This window comes from Pteronotus mesoamericanus, unplaced genomic scaffold, assembly GCF_021234165.1.
Source record: "Pteronotus mesoamericanus isolate MK-2021 breed Mesoamerican mustached bat unplaced genomic scaffold, CSHL_Meso_final contig_2, whole genome shotgun sequence".
In the NCBI taxonomy this organism is placed as follows: Eukaryota; Metazoa; Chordata; class Mammalia; order Chiroptera; family Mormoopidae; genus Pteronotus; species Pteronotus mesoamericanus.
The window spans coordinates 10,769,911-10,787,249 of record NW_026555084.1 but is presented as its reverse complement, the minus strand read 5'-3'; the positions used below and the strand labels follow the sequence as shown (position 1 = coordinate 10,787,249).

Here is a 17,339-nt window from a genome sequence, read left to right as displayed (position 1 = left end):
CTTTCAACCATAACTTTATCTAATTAATTATTTTTCCTCAAACATAGAACACAGACTAATCCGAGGTGTTGGTGTTAGTGTGAATCGGCCCTTTCCTCGGAAAGACTGGGGCTAACCTCTGCTATTTCAGTTACCGCATATGTTACTTGGTTTTTATGATGTTTTGAAGGTCGCTCCCCAAAGTAATAAAAGCTATTGTCTCCATTCTCTGAGGATGGGAGCAAAATATGATCTAAAAGCTTGTCTAGGTTTGGAAGTGATTAATGTAGATTCTTATGATGAAGGAAATGAAAATGAGAAATCTGGATAAGTAATCACTGTTTCAACAAAAACAATTTCAACAAAAAATGAGCTTGAAACAGAGAGAACAAACTGATAGTGCCAACAGCAAGTAAATTATTCTCTGAGTTTTAGAAACAGACCTTGTGATAGCATTTTAAGTTTCGTCAATTTGTTGGATTTATGACACTTGCGAGCGTTACTGAGGAGGAAAGGGACACTGTGGCCGCCCCATGTTTCACAGGTACTTGAAATGGAATTTGAGCAGAGAAGCCGAGCTTTCAAATGACGAGAAAGGTGCCAGGAAGTGACGGTTCCATAAGGCAAGCAGCTGCCCAGGGCCTCCTGCAAACCCGGGAGACGCAGCCGGGCTTCCCCCCGTCCCCAGCCACACAGGCCTGTTAAAGCCCCCACAGGGCACAACAGGGTCGGGGGCTCTCTGGAATCTGGTCGGGATCTTGCTTTGTCTATAGCTATAGAGAGAACATTTCAAAGGAACCTTTCAAAAGCCACCTTACTTGGGGACTTGGCTAAGACAGCCACTTCTCAGAGCACATTTGTAGTCTCCGCAGCCCGAAGAGTCAGCTGACACTCCAGACTCTGATTATGTGTCACAGCGGCTCTGGAGGCTGTGGGTGCACACTGTCATGGACTCAGCCCCGTCCGACATTCCTCCCGCTTTTCTGTCTCCAGCCCGGCACACCCACATTTCCACCGGACGTTTCAAACGCCTCCAAGTCAACACACCTGAAACTCCGCTCACGGTCTTCCACTCTTCCACTCTGAGTATTCCGTGCACACTCTTCCTGTCTCAGTGGCTGACCCACACAGGACAGCAGTTGTAAAACTCGCAATGCTGGAAATCATTTCTAATTCCATCACCAAGTCCCAAGTCACAGCCTTCTCCCACATGGATAACCACAGACTCCTAGAGCTCTTCTCCTTGTGGTCCTTCTGTTTGTCCCTTCTTTTCCACTCCACTCTGTAGCCAGACATATATGTACGTATAAGGTTAATTTTATACACACATACACGCACACAGATATATCCTGTTGGTTTTGTATATCTGGAGAACTCTGACTAAAACCATAGAGAGAGACGGGGGGCGAGGGGGTGGGGGGAGAGAGAGAGAGAGATCATAAGGAAATTGGTTCACCTCCTAATGGAGGCTAAGAAGCCCTAACATCTGCAGTCAGCAAGCTGGAGCTCCAAGAAGGCTGGTGGTGTAAGTTCTAGTCTGAGAGCGGAAGGCGACCAGTGTCCCTGCTCAAGCAGACAGGCAGGCAAAGCTCCCTCCTACTCAGCCTTTTGTTCTAGGCAGGTCTTCAGCTGACTGGATCGGGCCACCTGCGTTAGGGAGGGCGCTCTGCTTTCCTGAGCCCACTGATTTAAGTGTTATTCTCACTCAGAAACCCCTCACAGAGACACGGAGAGAGATGATTGACCAAGGACCTGGGCACCCTGTGTCCCCGTCACATGGACACTTAGAAGGAACTGTCACAGTCATCTTTCTAACACAGGCATCAGATCAGGTTGTTCATTGTCTTTTTATGCCCCTATTCTCCCACTCCATTTACAACCTTTTATTGTCTCACCATATTCTGCAAGGCCAGGCCTAACTTACCTCTGGCCTCCTCTTACTAATACCACAGTTTCTGTGAACCTTCTTTCCATTTTTTTAAGCCACAAAATGATTTTTCTCCTAAAAGTCTTCATGCACGCTGCTCCGTCTAATTGGAACGCTCATCCTTCACCAGGCTAACTCCTTTTCATCCTCCAGCCATCGTTATAAGCCTTCCTGGACCCCAACTCCGCCCACAGGCCAGTCCCCGGCTAGATAAACTCTTAGAGTCCCCTGCATGTCTTCCTCAGGGATTCCTCATCACCGTAAACCAATAGCGGCTTCATGTGTCTCATCCACAAGACCACATACACTCACTAGGGCAGGGAGTAGGTCTGTAGTGTTTACAACTATAACCCCAGCATTTCGCATATACTAGCAATTCAATAAATGTTGTCCAAATAAATGAGCTACTTCGTAATGGCTCTTCCAGACTGGCATAAAGGCCACTTCGCTGTCCCCTTAGGCCTAGTATAATAAATGTTTACAAAATAAACCAACAACTCTATCCTGGGAAAGAACGGTGGATTCAAAAGAGTGTTTTGTAACGGTCTGGCTTGTCTTTCATAAAAGCAAACTTCAAAATGGCTTTGCTCTTGAGGACAGAATCTCACTGTATTCCTGAAAGAAATGGCCCTCCAAGTGACAATATCCAACCCATTGCTTACTTCTTTAGAGCAGAACCTTAGAGTACTCTGCTTAGATTTTCAGCTCGGTGTTTAAAGACAGATCTCTAAAAATCCAGCAATTCCATTCATGAAATTTAAATAGCTACCACTTATGAGGGGTGTGAATTTCAAAGTAACCCTTGCTTGACTTAAAAGCAGATCCTGTATAATCAAAAAAGCCTGTTTCTCTTTATTTATTTTTTGTAGGTCTTATTTTATTTTAATCAGTTTCTGTATTGGAAGGGGAAATTGATTCCACTGAATATCGTGTGTTTAAGCCAAAGCAGCCATTTAAAGCAGGATGGCACAGTGATGTGGGTTTATATTGGATCAACGTAACTAAGCCAGCACTGTGTTTCCTGAAATTCCCTTCTGTGGGTCAGTGTAGCTGCATGAGGATTAGACAGTGGGAGTGAAACCACAGTTGTGTTCCTTTCACACGGGAGGGTGGGTGCAGGGCCCCAGGCACCATTAAAGCACCCACAGCTCACCTGCTTAGTGTGAGGCAGCCCCCATCTTTAGATCCTTCAGCTCCCATAGGATCCTTCTTCAGCTCCTCCAGCGCCAGGGCCAGAAGCACCCGTAGGTCCGTGAGGAAGGGCAGCAGCTGTTCCTCCACCGAATCAGAGACCTGGAAGTGTAAGAAACAGGCACCAGTTCATCATGGGCGGTCCCAGCTCACTCTCACTCTCCCCACATCACGCCCACCGTCCCTGCCCGAACGCCTGTCTGCCTGACGCCGGGCCCCAGCATCAGACACAAAGACGACATCCTCGTGGGCTGTGTACCCAGACCCCACCCCGAATGAGGTTAAATTCCTACCATGTCCTACCATGTACGTATATATACATTACTCATATGCATTCTCTTTCTCTAATGGCACCCTGACCAATAAACTTCTAGACAGCTTTCTAATCGTTTATTGGCAGCCCTTAAGCCAGATCTGGATCTCGGAAAGTTGTTACATCCTTGGTTTAAAATAATAATAAATAATAATAATGTTGCCTACTTTTAAATAGGAATTGATTTTACTATGCAATTTCAAAATTGATTTTTTTGAAAAATCAGAAATGTAGGCATCTGGTTCAGTACTATGGTAGTCTAAACACCCTGACCAGTTGTTTTAGTTGAAAACAACTAAAACTGTTACTGGATAAAAATATTTTTTACCCGTGGCCTGTGCCCTGGCGGTAGGAGAGGGCCCCCAGAAGGGCGTGCCCCCTCGGCCCTCAGCGTCCCGCCACGGGGGGTGGGGGGGGCGGGCAGAACGGGCGCTCGTTGGACGTGTGGTGCCTACAAGATTGTAATGCTGTGGTTCTCTTTTTTCTCTCATGCGCTAAATCTCTCATTCTATTTATTGTTTCACTAAATTTGATGCTGTCTGGGTAATAAAAGTCAGAATTGAAAAAATAGACTTTTTTAGAAAACATTTTAAGGGGGATTATTCAGAGCCCCAAACCTAAAATAGCATGGAAACCCAGAGAAGTAAGCTGAGCATTCATGTCAGCTGTAACCTGACTGACAGGTTTTGCTAAATTAGATGCATTCAGCTTCTGTTGTCACAGCCCAGCTGCATGCGTGTCCAGCCCGTGGGCCGCATGTGGCTCAGGATGGCTGTGAATGCGGCCCAACACAAAACCGTAAATTTATGAAAACATTATGAGATTTCTTTGTGATTGTGTCACAGTGTATTTAATGTATGGCCCAGAGATACTGAAAGGTTGGACACCCCTGGAGAGGGTCATGGGAACAAAGCCAAATCTCAGGACCCACCTGAAGCAGACGGTCTGATGAAAATGGGACCCCAAGATGCCAAACCCTCAGTGTCAGGAGGAAGTGCAGTGTGAGCGACCTAGCTTCCCCACCCCTGACCTTTCCTCCCAGAGGACTGCAAGGGAAGTCGCCTGTCTTGAACCTCAGCACTGAATGGAAGAGAAAGAAACACATTTTTCCAAGCATTGCTGTCTCCAGGCTGGTTCGCACTCTGGTTTGTAGCCTGAATTCATATTACCTGGGTGGGTCTAAAGCATGAAACAAAGATATTAGTTTACAGTTTAAGCTGAAAGTGGCACCAGAGATTGATGGAAACAAATGCACATCTTCTAGAGAAAAATCACCTTAAATTCACGCAAGCCTGCATTTGTCTCCAAATAAATTTCAGCAGGTAAAGCCCTAAGAAATCCTAACCCAGAGCCAAGAAGTACGAATCACCCTCAGAAACAAGGCACCACGAACGCGCGCACGAAGACAAATGAGGCGGCCAGTTTAGATGCACGGAGGTATCCGCTTTGGGCTTTAGCAGGGAAATGTATAAAACAAGCACAGACACTAAGAGTAAAGAAACCAAAGAAGGACTTTAAAGAGTAAAAAATATAAAAATGACTCACAAATTACAAAACAAGCCGAACAAGATTTTCTAGAAACGAAAATATCATCTCAAAAAGTAAAACCCTGGTGTATGTGGTAAGAAATAGATAAAAGGAAAAATACATGAATGTGAAAATATATCTGAAGAACCATCCAGACAGCAGGTAGGCAGAATAATAGCACTGCTACTATAATGAGGGGAGAGAGAGAATAAAGCCAAAACAATTTTCAAGGACATATCAGCTGAGTATTGCCCAGAAGTGAGGAAAGACACAAAACTACAAATTTAGAGAGTCGAAAAAAATTCAAGGAAATAAAATGAAATCCAGATCTAGACATATACATGACACTGCAAACACCAAAGACAAAATGCAGCAGGAGAGAAAAGAACCAAATTCAAGGTCTAGAGCTGAAATTAAACTGATAGCTGACTTCTTACCCACAACGGTAAGAACCAGAATACAGAGGAATCGCATCTTCAGTCCCTCAGACACAACGGCGCCAGCACAGCCGTGTGCCCGGCCACAGCCCCCGCTTCCACAGGGAAGGGCACACTTAAGGTTTATTCCAGAAAAACCAAACTGAGACTTGTCCGCAGCGAACCTCACTAAAAGAGAATACCAGCTTCATTTTTTCTGGTGTTAAGGAAAGTTAAGTTTAAGATAACAAAATGAATAAGTGAAGAAAGGAGAAAATACATAAATGTATGTAAATTAACATTGATATAAATAGTAATCTTGCTTGATTAAAGAGCACAGTACCAAAATACATAACAATAGCATATAAATCAAGGATCATGAATTTAGACTGTTAGATATTTTTTAATCTATCGAAGACTCAATATTGTTAGGATATCAGTGCTTCCCAAAATTTGTTTATGGATTTAACACGATCCCAGTAAAAATCCCAGCAGGCTTTTAAGATAGATATGGGAAGGGATCTAGAATAACCAGAACAATCTGTTTTCTGTATGTAAAAGTTAAAGGTCTCACATCTATGTATAGATTTTCTATCTATGTATAAAATAATTTTACTAAGAATATTTAGCAAATCAATACCAAAACACAAACAACTAACTTGCAAAAAGTTGGGCATAGCATTTAAACATATTTCTCCCAAAATAAAGTCTTCGAGTAGCCAGTGGGAACATGAAGATTTGCTCATTACCATTAGCCATGAGGAAAATGAATTCTGTTTTATACTTAAAATGATTTTTAGACTTATAGTAAAAGTTATGGTATTAACAGGAGGCTAGACAAATAGATAAATAGAACAGCATAGAAAGAAATAGACCTACAAATATGTGGGTAATTCATTTTCAAAAAAGCACCGGTGCTATTTAATAAAGAAAAGATTTTTTTTCAATAAATTATGCTGCAATAGCTGGATAAACCTATGGGGGGGCGGTTAGCCTTCAGACTCTTCTTCAAAACCAACTGAAGATGGATCATAAATCTAAGTGTAAAAGCTAAAACTGTAAAGCTTCTAGAAGAAAACATAGGAGACCCTTTTTGTGACCTCGGCATGGACAGTGGTTTTTTAGAGAAGGCACAAAAGTACTAAACATAAAATGCATGATAAATTACAATTTATCAAGCTACATTGTTAAAAAATAAAATGGCAAGTCATGGAATAAAGACAAAATACTTGATATACATAGATGACAGATAAATTGATAGAGCAAATCAATAACAAAAAACACAAAAAACAGAATTGCAAAAAAGTTGGGCATACAATTCAAGCAGATGTCCCCTCCCCCCAAAAAAATCTTTGAATAGGCAATAAGCACATGAAAATCTGCTCAATACATTAATCATTAGGGAGGTGAAAAACCATAATAAAAAACTGTTTCATAGCCAGTAGAATGGCTCTCTTACACCAGTATTGGTGGTAAGAATGTAAAATTGTGCAACTATCTTGGAAAACAGTTGGGCAGTTTCTTATTAATCTGTTGCTGTGTCACATAGTCTCCTAAAACTGAGCAGCCTACAACAACAGATATTTGCAACCTCCCAGTGGGTCAGAAATCTGGGTGCAACATAGCGATGGATGCCACTGCCTCGAATCAGTGCTGAGCTTCAGAGTTCCGCTGCTGGCCAGGGCTGCGACCTCTTCAAATGCTTGATTTGGGGAGGGGCTGATGGGCTCCCTCAGGTTCTGAGGTACCTCTTTGGGGCAGCTCTCTGCGTGGCAGCTGGCCCCACTCAGAGGGAGGGGATGAGAGCAAAACCAAGAGGGAAGCCATAGTCTTTCTGTAACGCAGTGTCCTAAGTGACACCCATCACTTTTTCCATGTTCCCCTCATGCAGAAGCAAGTCCCTGCCTCCAGGCTACATTGAGGGGAGAGAACCACGTGGGGGCATGAATTCCAGGAGGCAAGGATCACTGGGGACCACCTTACATGCTGCCTATCCACACTGTTTAAAGACCCACCTATTCTAGAACCTAGTAATTTCCTTCATGGCTCCGTAGTTAAGAGAAATGAAAACTCTGTTCACAGTACTTTGTACAAAACAGCCCCAAACTGGAAACCACCAAATGTCTCCTAAAAGGATAGACGGTACAGATTTCATTTATAAATGAGTTCTGCAGCACGGTGACTGTAGTTAATAATGATGTATTATATACTTGAAATATGCTGAGAGTAGGTATTAAGTGTTCTTACCGCAGTGGGGGGTAAACAGGTGAGGCAATGGATAGATTAATGAGCTTAATTGGAATTATTTCACAGTGTGTGTGTGTGTGTGTGTGTGTGTGTGTGTGTGTGTGTGTAGGAAGGGAACAATTAAGTATTTTGAGTTAATAGACATATATGGAATATAGCACCTACTGCAAAACATACATTCTTTTCTGATGGGCATGAATATTTATAAAAATTGAATCATTCTGGGCCCAAGAGCTACTTTCAATTTTTAAAGAATTGATTTTATACAGAAAACATTCTCTAGTATAAGATTATCAGTTCAAAATCAAGGTTCAAAAGTTTGAAATCAATGAAGAAAATATATACCAGAAATATGTCCTCAAAAATCTCAAATATTTAGAAATTAAGAAAACTCCATCTATAAAACTCACAGACCACAGGAGAATCCATACTAACTTTAGAAAATATTTATACCAACACTATAAATTCTCCTTTAGGATGCTCCCAAAGAAAAATGCATAGCTTTAAATGCGTAGATTAAAAATTAGGAAAGGCAAAAATTAACTAAGAAGGCAACACACTGTAGAATGTCAAACAACTGGAATGTTCCTAATTTATCTAGAACAAAAAGACAAGGAAAAATTCAAGAACTAGAAGTATATATAAAACAGATAATATCAACAAAACCTAAAGCTAGCCCTTTGAAAAGAGTATAGTTGGTAGCACGGCTTGGGGCGGGGGGCGGTGGCAGGGGCGGGGAGGAGACAGAACTACAAAGGCAGGAGGCATTTTCGAAATGAAGATACTATGAAAAGGTTTGCCAAAAAAATTAAACCTTTATATGAAATTGAAAGACACCAACAAAAAGATAACAAAAACCAATCTAAGAAGAAACACAAAGCCTATATAATCCTATAATTGCTTTTAAAAATGGAAACAAGATGTTTTTTCATGCACAGAGGGTCTATCAATGATTTTAAATATACAAGGGACAAATAATTCTAACCTTTCACCTAAAATTCTAGAATACAGAAAAGTAATAGAGCATGACAAAGATCTTATAAGGAAGAGAAATTACAGAATAAACTAACTTACGAACACAGGTGCAAAAATCCTTTAAAAATTGACAAATAGTTTCAGAAATATGTGGAAAAGAGCACATGTAACAACAGTGGGGTCATGCCAAAAGCCCCACAGGAGTGGGTTATTATTGGGCAATTAATACAGCTCACCCAGTACGGGGAAATAGATTATCTAACTATATGAAGAATAAAATAGTACTTGATGTAGTTCACATTAATGAGTGACAGAATCTCTCAGCAAAATAAGAATCAAAGTTAACTCTCTTACCTTAATAACAAAGTATTTGAGGAAAAAACCTAGAACAAAAAAAAATTACACTGAATGGTAAATTGCTCATTGTTCTCACTTTAAAGTCCGGACGCAGCACGCTTGCCGTCTTCTTCAAGTTAACACAGTATTGGACAGTCAGTGCTAAGCAACACAGTGTAAAGAGAAAAAAGAAACAAAAGGTATAAAAAGTAAAAAGATACAACACTGTCATAAAACAATTAGTGCCTACAGAGAACACCAAAAATAACCTGCAAGCACATTATGAAAAATAAGATAATTTACATAGATGTCAAGTAAAAAAATCAACATACAAAATAATTGGACATCAATACAAAAGGAAAAAGAAATAGGGATAAGAGACATACTTTTTTAAACAAAAATACCATTTTCAATAGCCACAAAAGATATGCTGAACCCACACAGAGAAAATTGTTAAAGCTCTACTGAGATACATCAAAGGAAACACAAAGAGAGACAGATGGAATGAACATAAATCAAAATGCCAGAAGGCCTTTTTGGGTAGAACATAGGTTCATTTGGAAATGCACATGGGAGACCAATAACAGCTAGAACAAGGTAAGAGGAGTTGCTTTGTGAAACAAAGAATTTTTAAGTTGTAATAAATAAACTAAAATAATTAACTGTTGTTACAGGGATAGACAGATAGAAGAGTGAAACAGACTAGAAAGAAACCCACAGGTGTATGACAACGTCGTTTGTGGCAGAGCCTGCCCGGGCTTTTCACTCCCTGATGTCACCGTCACGGATCTGCATCTGTTCTGACCCCAGCTCTTCAGACCAAACGCAAAAATTAATACCCGGTGAATTAGAGATTTAATGAAAAAGCAAAAAAACAAAACAAAACAAAAACCCAACAATTTAAAGCAGTGTAGAAAAACTTGATGACCTCATTGTAGGGACGGAGCACTTAGATAAAGCACAAACCCTAGAAGAAAGATCATAAATTTGTGGACACTTATAATGTAAAGCTTCATCCCTTCAAAGATCCTAAGCATAAAATGAAAAGACCACAGACTCAGAAAAGAAACTGTCAATCCAGAGAACTACTAAATAATTATTTTTCAGAATAAAGTATTGCTGTAATTTACACACACAAAATAACAACAAAAGCAATTAAAATAGACAAAAGACATTTCACTGAAGAAGAATCCCAAACGGCTTGCAAACAAATGAAAAGATGCTAAACTTCATTACTAATCTGGAAATGCGCATTAAAAAGACAATAGCGTCCCATTTCACACTCATTTCATATTTAAAAATATCAAAAGCTAGCAAGAAAGTAGAAGCAGGAGAACCCTCTATACTACTAGTGGGAAAGGATCTAATAAAGCTATAGATATGCATATCCTAGAAGCTAGCAACCCTACTCCTCCCATATGTGTTCTAAAGAGATTTTACAAATGTGCACCAGGGTCCATGTACAAGAACGTGCATAAAGGCCGTTTGTATAAACAAAATTCTGGAACACAGCCAAATATTCAACAGCAAGATGGACAGATAAACTATAATGGAAGACAACGCCAGGGAAATTGTATACATGGATGTATCTCAGAAACAGAGTGTTGAGAGGGAAAAACATGTAAGTCTCTAAAGAATACCTAAGTGGAATTGTTCTGTGTGTTAAGTCAAAAACATGTGATAGTAAACAATCCGTTGTTTAAGGAGGCACATGTGTAGTCATCTTATAAAGAAAGGCAAGGAAACAGTGCACACGAGATTCCTCATAGCAGTTATCCCTGAGAGAAGGAACTGGATGGGACTAGGGAGAGGGGCTCAGCGCATTCCCAGGGTGAGAAAACTTTGTTTCTTAAGAAGGATGGTGAGGATATAAGGCTCATTGCATTGTCATTCTTTATACCATGTTAATATGTTTAGAAATTATTTTTGCATCAATTCCAAAAATTGAATGATTCAGAATAAAATTTAAAGAATTTTTTTCATCAGAAAAAACCCCAGAAGTTTGGGCAGCAGTGGGCCAGATTAGGACGCAGCTGCCCCTGCAGACAGCATCTCCATCCCGTGCTACACAGTATGGACCCCGAGACTGTTGTCCTCCTCACAGCTTTCTTAGGGCTCTTTCGTTCATGTCGCCTGCCTAGCCTTTGTGTGCCCCCGAGATCACGCCACTGCTGCAGAGCAGTGGCTCACAAGGGCAGTCCCGAACCAGCAGCAGCTTCAGCATCACCTGGTAACATGTCACGAGTGCAAGCGTCAGGTACCACCCTAGACAGAGGGCATCAGGCTCTGGGGCTGGAGCCCAGCGATCTGTTTTAACAAGCTCTCTGGGGGATTCTGGTGCATCTGCGAGCCCTGGTTCCTGAGGACAGGGCCCAGCTGGTCACCGCCCCTGCCGGCCCCTCTCCATTCTGAGTCCCGTCAGACCTCCCCCAGGAGAGGCGAGCTGCACCTGCTCCGAAGAGAGCGGTGCGCTTCCCGGAGCCCGCAGGACCCTCCCCTGCGCACCCGGGGGAGCCGCCTGCCGTTTCTCCCTGCTCGGTGCCAAGTAAGCCGCTGTGCTGTGAGACTGGTAACCCGTGGTTGGAGATGGACAGCCTCGCTTCGCTTCGCTCCAGCAGGGCTTCGTCCGCTCTCTGCTGGCCCCCCGGGACTCCCGCAGGGGCTTTCATCACCATGAAAAGACTAGCATGTGCGTAAACTCCCAACAAGGCCTAACAGCACAGGACCTTAAGATGGGCGGTGAAACAGAAGGCCAGTCACCGTTTGGTCTCTGCTTCCTCGGAGTAGTCAGGCCTGCCTTACTGAAGCCTTTGACAGTAGGAGACAGTTGCAGAGCAGCTCCCTCGTTCAGCACCCTCTGCTCCCAAGGCTGGGCGGGGGGGCGGGGAGGCAGCAGTCATTTGGCACCCACTCTGGCCTCGGAGGGCTGCTGCCGCCCTCAGAGCCCGCGGCGGTGAGCCCGAGGCACGTGAATTACAGAGCCCATCTGAAGTGCCGACGCCATCTGATAAACTTCTCCAAGCCCCAGATTTGTTTTGTCAAGTTCTTTCACCCCCTTCCCCCCAACTGTCTTTTTGGTATGAATCATTCACTTTGAATACTATCTACCAAATGTGAACACGTCCACCATATTCTGAATTCGATATCACCAATGTCAACTGTTTACATAAGTTTTGAGAAGTACCGCACACTGGGAAGTGTGTGTCGCTGAGCCACGTGTGGTACATCACCTGACCCTTATATACAGAAGCTGGTTGGGGAACACAAGGCTCATTCCGTGAAGAAAGGCGGCTTTTAATGACAAAGAACAGCATGAAGATGTGGTGGACAGGAAAGTGCAGTCCCTTTGGAAGCCGTGTGGCACAGCGGTCAGTGCACGGGCTTTGGTGTCCACTAAGCCTGAACTTGCATCTGGGCTCTGCCCTTTTACTAGATGTATAACCCTGAGCAAGTCGCTCGCCCTAGTTCCCTTGTTTGCACAGTAAGGATCACAGGAATCGCAAAGCCATAGGATTGTTGTGACGATGAAATGAGATGAGGCATATAAAGCAGCTGGCCCAGGGCCCATTACCGAGTAAGTGCTCAGTAAAACATAGCGGATGTTTGTGGCAAGAAATGAAACTAGCAAAATACATCAGACCAAATTCTCAATGGCTGAGTCAACTCAGAAGGTCGGATCTTTTCTGAGGAACTTGTGAAGGTTTTGGTGAGAAAAGTGATGTACTCAAAACTCACTTTAGGAAGACATGCTCGTGTGGGAAGGCCAGTGGAGAAGAGGAAAGGCGAGAGAATGAACTTGTGAGGCAGGTGAAACAGCGCAGGTGGGAGATGAATTAGCTCACTGACTGTGGAGAAGTCGTGAGGTAGCGGATCAAACGAGGGAGGGCGAAGGGGATGAAGACGGCATGGGGACTGTCACCTGGGGAAGGGGGTGGCAGCAGTCCCTTTGGGAAGAGCATGAACAACGTTGGAGGTGAGCAGGCAGTATTACCAACAGGGAAAATCAATAAGGGGAAGGTATCAATGTCAGTGAAAACAGAAGACGTTAGAGAGTCGGATAAGCAGGGTTAAGTCAGTCAGTCCTCACAGGACGGGGGCGGCGGGGGGCCGGGGGGAACACGATGCAAAACTGTCTTCACATTTCAAAAATGAGGGGGGTCAAGAGAACAGGAGGAGCTCAGGTGAGTTGGACTCCGTGTCTGGGCGAGGCTGCCCTGCGCAGAGCACTCCCTGTCGCTCTGGCAACGAGACCCCCTCCTGGTACTGCCATTACAGTGAGAACAGCCACATGCAGAGCCACACCTACACCAGCACCCCCCCCCCGCCCCCCGGTGGAGGTCTCCCAGGAGGAGAAGGTAGGGCTTGGGATTTTTGCTGTGCAGAAAGTGGGGAGGTCGGACAGGAAAGAATGCGTTATGGAGAAGTCCAAGCCAGCCCATGCACGAGTACTGGACCTGCGGCTTCTCTCTGTGATTCCGGTGGAGTCACAGTGGGGGAAATGTGAAAACCAGTGGAGAAGCCTGCTGCCTGGAAGCAGAGCTCAGGAGCCCAGGCCTGGGAGTGTGGAGCAGCCCTCTCGCAGCACCCGTGGGAGGTGGTGTGGCTCTCAGTGGGGACGTCCCGCCAATCAGCTTGCTCCCTCCCCCCCCCCCCCGACCCCGTGAAGCCCAAGGTAGGATTGCCTGAGGCACAGAGAGGGCAGGAGGCAGAGAGGGAGTCAGCAGGTGGCAGAGAGGGCGATGTCCCTTTCTAACACGTTCAAAGTGTCTGAAAGTGCCCTGGCCAGGGGCTCGGTTGGTTGGAGCATCGTCCCGTACACCAAAGGGTTGCGGGTTCAAGGGGGTGCGTATGGGAGGCAACCGATTGATGTTTCTCTCTCACATCTCTCTCTCTCTCTCTCAAGTCAATCATCATATCCTCAGGTGAGAATATTCTCTAAAGTGTCCAAAAGTTAGGAACACAGGAAACTGGACTGAATCAGAGCAGCTGGAGAGCCACACGGAGGCCCTTCCTCCCTAAGTCAGGACACTTTCTCTCTCTGCAACAGAGAAGGGGCCCTTTGTTCATTTGTATTTGGTAGTAATGTCAAACTGTGGGCTATTCAGTGGGTGGGTAATATTGTTCACGTGAAGTGAGTTAGGCCAAAACCCTTCTAAGGCGTATTAGCCTCTGTTTTGTGATAATAACTGACATAATTAAGTTACATACGATATTCATGAACTCTTTCAGGGCTATAGTTGTGAGTGTCCACAAACTCATAGGAATATGTAAGCACCACTGCCATCAAGAGACAGAGCAGTTGTATGACTGGCAACCACCCCCTCATGCCGCCTCCTTGCTGTCAAATCGCTTCCCGTCTCTAAGCGCCCCAGCCACTGAGCCGCTCTGAGTTTTCTTTTGACAAGTCTACTCGAGTAAGGCCTGAAATTTCTTTATGACTTGCTGGTATTACAACAATCGTAACAGTAGTGAACATAAGTGAATATGTATTATGCATTCCAACATGCCAGCTACTGTTTGAGGTACTTTATAGGTGAGGAAATGGAGGCTTTGAGAAATGCTGGCAAGGAGAAAAAAGGGAGGAAGGAAACGCTCCCCAAGGTCGTGGAGTGGCAGCCCCGAGGCTGTGGCTCGAGTCCACGTGTGTCTCACTCCGCCCCCACGGAAGACACAGAAAGGAGGACAGAGTAGGAGGAATACCTACCAGTTTCAGGAAGCACAGTTTAGACCTGGGATCGCCTTACTCTAAAAATAAACAAAACTTATACAAGAATGTGGTTAGTTCTACCAATGAAGCAATAATTGACTAGGGGTAAGATAAGAGGAAGCCAGGACCCTGGAACTCCCTCCTTACAACCTTTGTGACATGCACTGAGGGTAAAGCCCAGAGGTGCTCTCCTTTATCCGCTTGACCAAGTTTGTTCATCGAAGCTGGAAAAATTTGCTGCTCAAATACTGAAGTGCTGTTGCGGTGCTCTGAGCATCACACTTCCTCTTAAATTTTACACACACGCACACACACACACACACACACAGAAACTGATGTGGGATCTTTAATCTCAGCCTTGTGTGTATTTCAGATTGGAGTCCCCAACCCGGTCTCTGGTGATGGAGGCCCCAAAAGGAGTAGAAATAAATGCAGAAGCCGGCAACATGGAAGCCACCTGCAGGACAGAGCTGAGACTGGAGTCCAAAGATGGAGAGGTAGGGGGAGGGGAGGACAGAGGTCCAGAGACGCAGCTGCGACAAGCCAGCCTTTCCCACCACTTGTCTGTGCCTCCCTTCGCTGCCAAAGTGGACCCTACCCCGTGACGACACAAGGGGCCAACCAGCAAGTGTTATTTCTGAAACAGATACGTCGAGCAGGAAAATGATAAGCCAAAACCACAACTTGTAAAAATTATGAGTCATTATTTGTAAGATGCCGAGATAATAGCATGTATTGCAAGTACAGAATAATAGATATGGCCGTAAAGATGATTGCTGCTTCCGAATTTTGTCTCTTGTCACCTAAAATAGGATTTATGTAGCTGGAAAATTAAGCTATGCATCACGCACACACCTGGCGGAAGGAGAACTTAATTTACTTGCAGTCATTTGTAAAGTTTATGCTGCATGTTTCTACCTTCCCGGAGCACGGAGAGTCAGATCCAACAGCCAGCCCAGCCCAGACGAGCCGGAGTTCAAAAGACAAGGCCGCAGTGGGGCAAACACGCCTTCCCTTACCCCAGCACAGCCCCACTTCGGTGAACAGAACGGCTCTCTGTGTTTTTGCAAGCAGCGTACAGAAAACATGGTGCAACTGCAAACCTTTGAAACGCCTTCATGGTGTTCATAGGCAAAGTTTTCTATTTAAGAATTTTAAGAGGAGAAAAACGTATGATTTTCTTTTTTAAAGCAAAACTCGATTCTACCTTTTGTAGCTACAGGGAGGTGAGATCAGTCTTGAGCTGCTCCATATGCCAAGCCCACCTTTTCATAGGTTTGACATTTGCAGTATCTTTTTTAAAAGAGCTCGTCAGAGCATTCAGTTATCGAACCATCTCTTCAAATAGCCACAAACTCCAAGCCGCACACATTTAAAACAGTGACTACAGCAGGTACAGGTACCACCGTCAGGATCCAGATTATGCAGGAATCGGTTATGTCGTAACAGTCACTTAGGCCCAGCAAGTGTTGAATATTCTCGGAAGACTCACCGTGCACGCAGACATACTCAGGGTCTGAGGAGGCCCATGGTGAAGGAAATTGCTAAGCTAGCGTTTCCAAACTTACTTCACTCTGGGACTCTATTCACATTCTACATGATATACTCTTGCAAGATGCTAATATATGTAACATTGTCAGTGCAGTGTTGTCTCGCCAGAACAGAAGCTTCTGTGAGGGTGGCGACTTTTGTCTTACTCACCTCCACATGCCCAGTGCCTACAGTACTCAACGCATAGTATGTGCTCATTCGATTTAAGTTGAATTGAACATTCATCTACTATGTCTGAATGTCAGGAGAACACGCGCCAGCCTCTAACTCTTCCTTCCTATTTACTCTCTTTAGATTAAGTTAGATGCTGCGAAAATCAAACTACCTAGACTGCCTCACGGATCCTACACGCCCACAGGAACGAGGCAGAAGGTCTACGAGATCTGCGTCTGCGCCAACGGAAGATTATTCCTGTCCCAGGCAGGGACCGGTTCCACTTGTCAGATAAACACGAGTGTCTGCCTTTGAGAGACTCTCCATAGTGGACATTGTTGGCAGCGGAAGGCCTTTTTCTGGCTTGAGACACTGGCTGCCAGCTATTTTTACTAGAACACAGAAAGCCTATCAAAGACCTTGGGTGTGTGCGCGTGTGCGTGTATACGTGTGAATGTGTTTGCGTGTGTGGGTGGATATAAATATATATAAATATATATAAATAAATATATATATCCTCTGTATAAAATGAGGTTTCAGTACAAAAGGAACCATGGGTGACCCTGGATGTCCGGTCATTTCCATCCCCGCCCCTGCCCCCACCCCCAACATGGTAAAAATCAAAACACTAAATTCAGGCTCAGCATTCCCCAGACCCTTCAAAAGTCACTCAGTGTCCCGGACACTTGCCAAATGTTCATCCCTGCCTTTGAGTAACAGCATTTCTCCTCCTTCAGTGTCATTCCGGGGCAGTGATGGCGGGAATCTCCAAGTCACGCTCAAGCGCTGAGACCCTGGAATTAAAAATGGGCCTCTTAGTTTCCTTTCACGGCTTTAGTGAGGCTGACCACCTTCTCCCTCTTCAAGTTAGGGATGGGGCAGCTCAGCCGTAGCAGCTCGAAATGGCTGTTCTTCCTTTGCAGTCAGATGTTTGGGGGCTTCTGTAGTGGGATGAGTCAGGAGGGTGAATTTCGGCGAAGTGTGAACTGTGTGCGCCACTCCCGCTACCTTACTTCC

The 17,339-nt window shown here is 44.4% G+C and overlaps 1 protein-coding gene across 1 annotated transcript in view; it reads left to right on the top strand.

Moving 5' to 3' along the window:
- SGCD (sarcoglycan delta) overlaps positions 1-16,851 on the top strand; it is a 339,305-nt gene extending 322,454 nt beyond the window's left edge. Inside the window, exons 7-8 of the mRNA XM_054568124.1 lie at positions 14,992-15,115; positions 16,464-16,851. Of these exons, the coding sequence (XP_054424099.1) occupies positions 14,992-15,115; positions 16,464-16,637 (298 nt within the window). The 3' untranslated portion in view covers positions 16,638-16,851. The remainder of the gene's footprint in view (positions 1-14,991; positions 15,116-16,463) is intronic.
- The last annotated feature ends 488 nt before the right edge of the window (positions 16,852-17,339 follow it).